General features: G+C 40.8%; 1 protein-coding gene across 1 annotated transcript in view; it reads right to left on the bottom strand.

The window, feature by feature from the left end:
• Positions 1-1,848, bottom strand: part of LOC107728172 (zinc finger protein 721-like) — a gene marked incomplete at its 3' end in the record, with an annotated part of 61,396 nt that extends 59,548 nt beyond the window's left edge. The window contains exon 1 of the mRNA XM_016538267.1: positions 1,814-1,848. Within this exon, the coding sequence (XP_016393753.1) occupies positions 1,814-1,824 (11 nt within the window). The remainder of the gene's footprint in view (positions 1-1,813) is intronic.
• Positions 1,849-2,568: the final 720 nt, after the last annotated feature.

Here is a 2,568-nt window from a genome sequence, read left to right as displayed (position 1 = left end):
CATATATAAATAAATGGAAAATAAAAATGCTCAAATAATCGTTTGACCTGATGTTGACAATCAATATGAACATTTCTCAAACCTCCCTTTACTGACCATTTGATGAAAGCCAAAAAAAAAAATGTGATGAATGAAGAATAAACCCCAACCTGTTTGTTGTTCAGTGTGTTTGATTCTGCAGGGTTCTGGATCTCTCATCTTCTCTCTGTCCTCTTTAATAAACTCAGTCTTTGCAGATTTCAGCTCTTCCTGATGCTCCGATGCTCGTCTGCACTTGTAAACTGATGGGAATATTCCAGCATTTATTGCTGAACTGCTGGGGGCGGAGCTTCACTGAGGATGTGAGTGATGTGGGCGGAGCTTCACTGAGGACGTGAGCGATGTGGGAGGAGCTTCATTGATGATGTAATTGCAGTGGGAGGAACTGATCTACCAAAATCAAAAATATAACAGTTACCGAGTTTGTTTTTATACCAGTTGATGACAGAATATAAATATTGTAATGGAATTCTTCCAAATATAAATAATGGTGGGAAAAACTAGTGATGTGACGTTTGGCACAGAGGCTTCGGAGCTTGTATCAAAAAAAAGTAAACATCTCAGTGAAGCTCTGTGCCGGAGCTTGATTCGTTTTGCCATAACCACATGACTGCTTTGTATTCTGATTCAAATAACGCAAACCCATTTTTCATAAATGTATTCAGACTTATTTATTCATACTTTGTGTAAGTACAATGACATTTTTATTTTTTATTGCTTCATATGGTTTTCGTAGCACAAATTGATTTGTTAGATGAAATGGTTCAAAAACAGCTGGAACACGAAGACACCTTTCCCACCTTTGACCACAAGATATCATTAGTGTGCAACGTGCTGAAAAGCTACAGTTGAGGGGAAAGCCTTGGTGCTTCGTAAAGCTTCATTTCACCATCACTAGGAAAAATAGTTGAATGAAATGAGCTTTGAGTAGCAATTTACAGGAGATCTGGAGACAAAATGGCAAAAACTGCACAAAACTCGTAGAGGAAATTAAAAATTGATGACTTAATGTTGCCTTTAGGACTTCACTCCAAGATACTTTTTTGTAGGTATTGGGACATCACATAAATATACTGAATTTCGTACACGTACATGAAACGTAGTGGGAGGGGCGCTTCGTTGAAATTTTATAGGTGGCGCTATCGAGCCATTTTGCCACGCCCAATTCTGAAACCCATATCAGATGTAAATTTTCACCAGTTCTGATGCATGTGCAAAGTTTCATGAGTTTTCGAGCATGTTTAGGCCCTCAAAAATGCGATTCATTTAGGAGAAGAACGATAAGAAGAAACGGAGCAATTCCAAGAGGGTCCTAGCACCGCGGTGCTCGGGCCCTAAAAAAAATAAACATAATCCATTGGCCTCTTAGGACTTCCGTAGATTACTGATATAGTTGCCCGAAGGCACTGCAAATATGGCCACCGAGTGAACAGAATTTCCTTGAAAGGGACTTTGTTTGTATTAATCAGTTTCAGTCATGTGACATCAGCAGGACAAAGCATATGGAAGCCAGTTTCCATCACAGTTACACAAATATAAATATGCAAGTAAAAATAAATCAGAAACTTTTTTTTATTATACTGACTTAGATCTCAATAATAATGATAATAATAAGATACTTTTTAATAATAATGAGAAACTTTCCAAGCAGATATCAATCAAACTGCAAAATACTCGATATAGTCTTTAGTCTAACTAACTTTGTTTCTCAGCATATAAAGACTTGATTTCGGACCGTGATCTCAGACCGCGGTGATCTGGTTTCTCCACTGCATGGATCCTCATGTGCAGCTTCAAGTGACTTTTAACAGTGAAACTCTTCCCGCACTGATCACATGCATGCGGTTTTTCTCCAATGTGGATCCTCTCGTGTGTTTGCAGATGTGTTAATTGACTGAATCTCTTGTCACAGTGTGAACACTTGTAAGGTTTTTCTCCAGTGTGAATCATCTGATGCCGTTTTAAACAGTCCGGTGTAGTAAAAGTCTTTTCACACTCAAAGTGTCATGAAACAGAAACACAAGATCCAATTGCGAGTGAAAAGGAAGTCTTTATTAGACAACTCCAACTACATCAAGTAGAAGTGCAGGTAACCCGGCAGTGCAAAGTCTCAGCTCAGGCAGAGAATACTCCGAGCAGTCCAAACCCTCCAGGGAACAGGTAACCGGCGGGAATACACTCAGGAACGAGAAGGGCTGACAGAGAACCAGACAAGACATGAGCAACAACGATCTGACAACACTCCACAGAAACGTCAGCCAGATATAGGCAGTGCAGATGAGCTACACCTGTGACCGCTCTGATCAGCTCGTCAGGTGCGCGGTAACTAGGCAACACTGACGAGCACAAGGAGCGGATAACACACACACAGAATGAGCACACAGACCCATGAACCGTGACAGTACCCTCTCCCCTAAGAGCGCCTCCTGGCGCTCCCAGAGGAACTTACCTGACGATTGTAATCATCGATAAGAGAGTGATCCAATATGTCTCTTGCAGGCACCCAACTCCTCTCCTCTGGACCGTAAC

The sequence above is a fragment of the Sinocyclocheilus rhinocerous genome, unplaced genomic scaffold (assembly GCF_001515625.1).
Source record: "Sinocyclocheilus rhinocerous isolate Xijiao unplaced genomic scaffold, SAMN03320098_v1.1 scaffold2956, whole genome shotgun sequence".
Taxonomy (NCBI): domain Eukaryota; kingdom Metazoa; phylum Chordata; class Actinopteri; order Cypriniformes; family Cyprinidae; genus Sinocyclocheilus; species Sinocyclocheilus rhinocerous.
The sequence above is the reverse complement of the archived record's forward strand: the minus strand, read 5'-3'. Positions and strand labels throughout refer to the sequence as shown.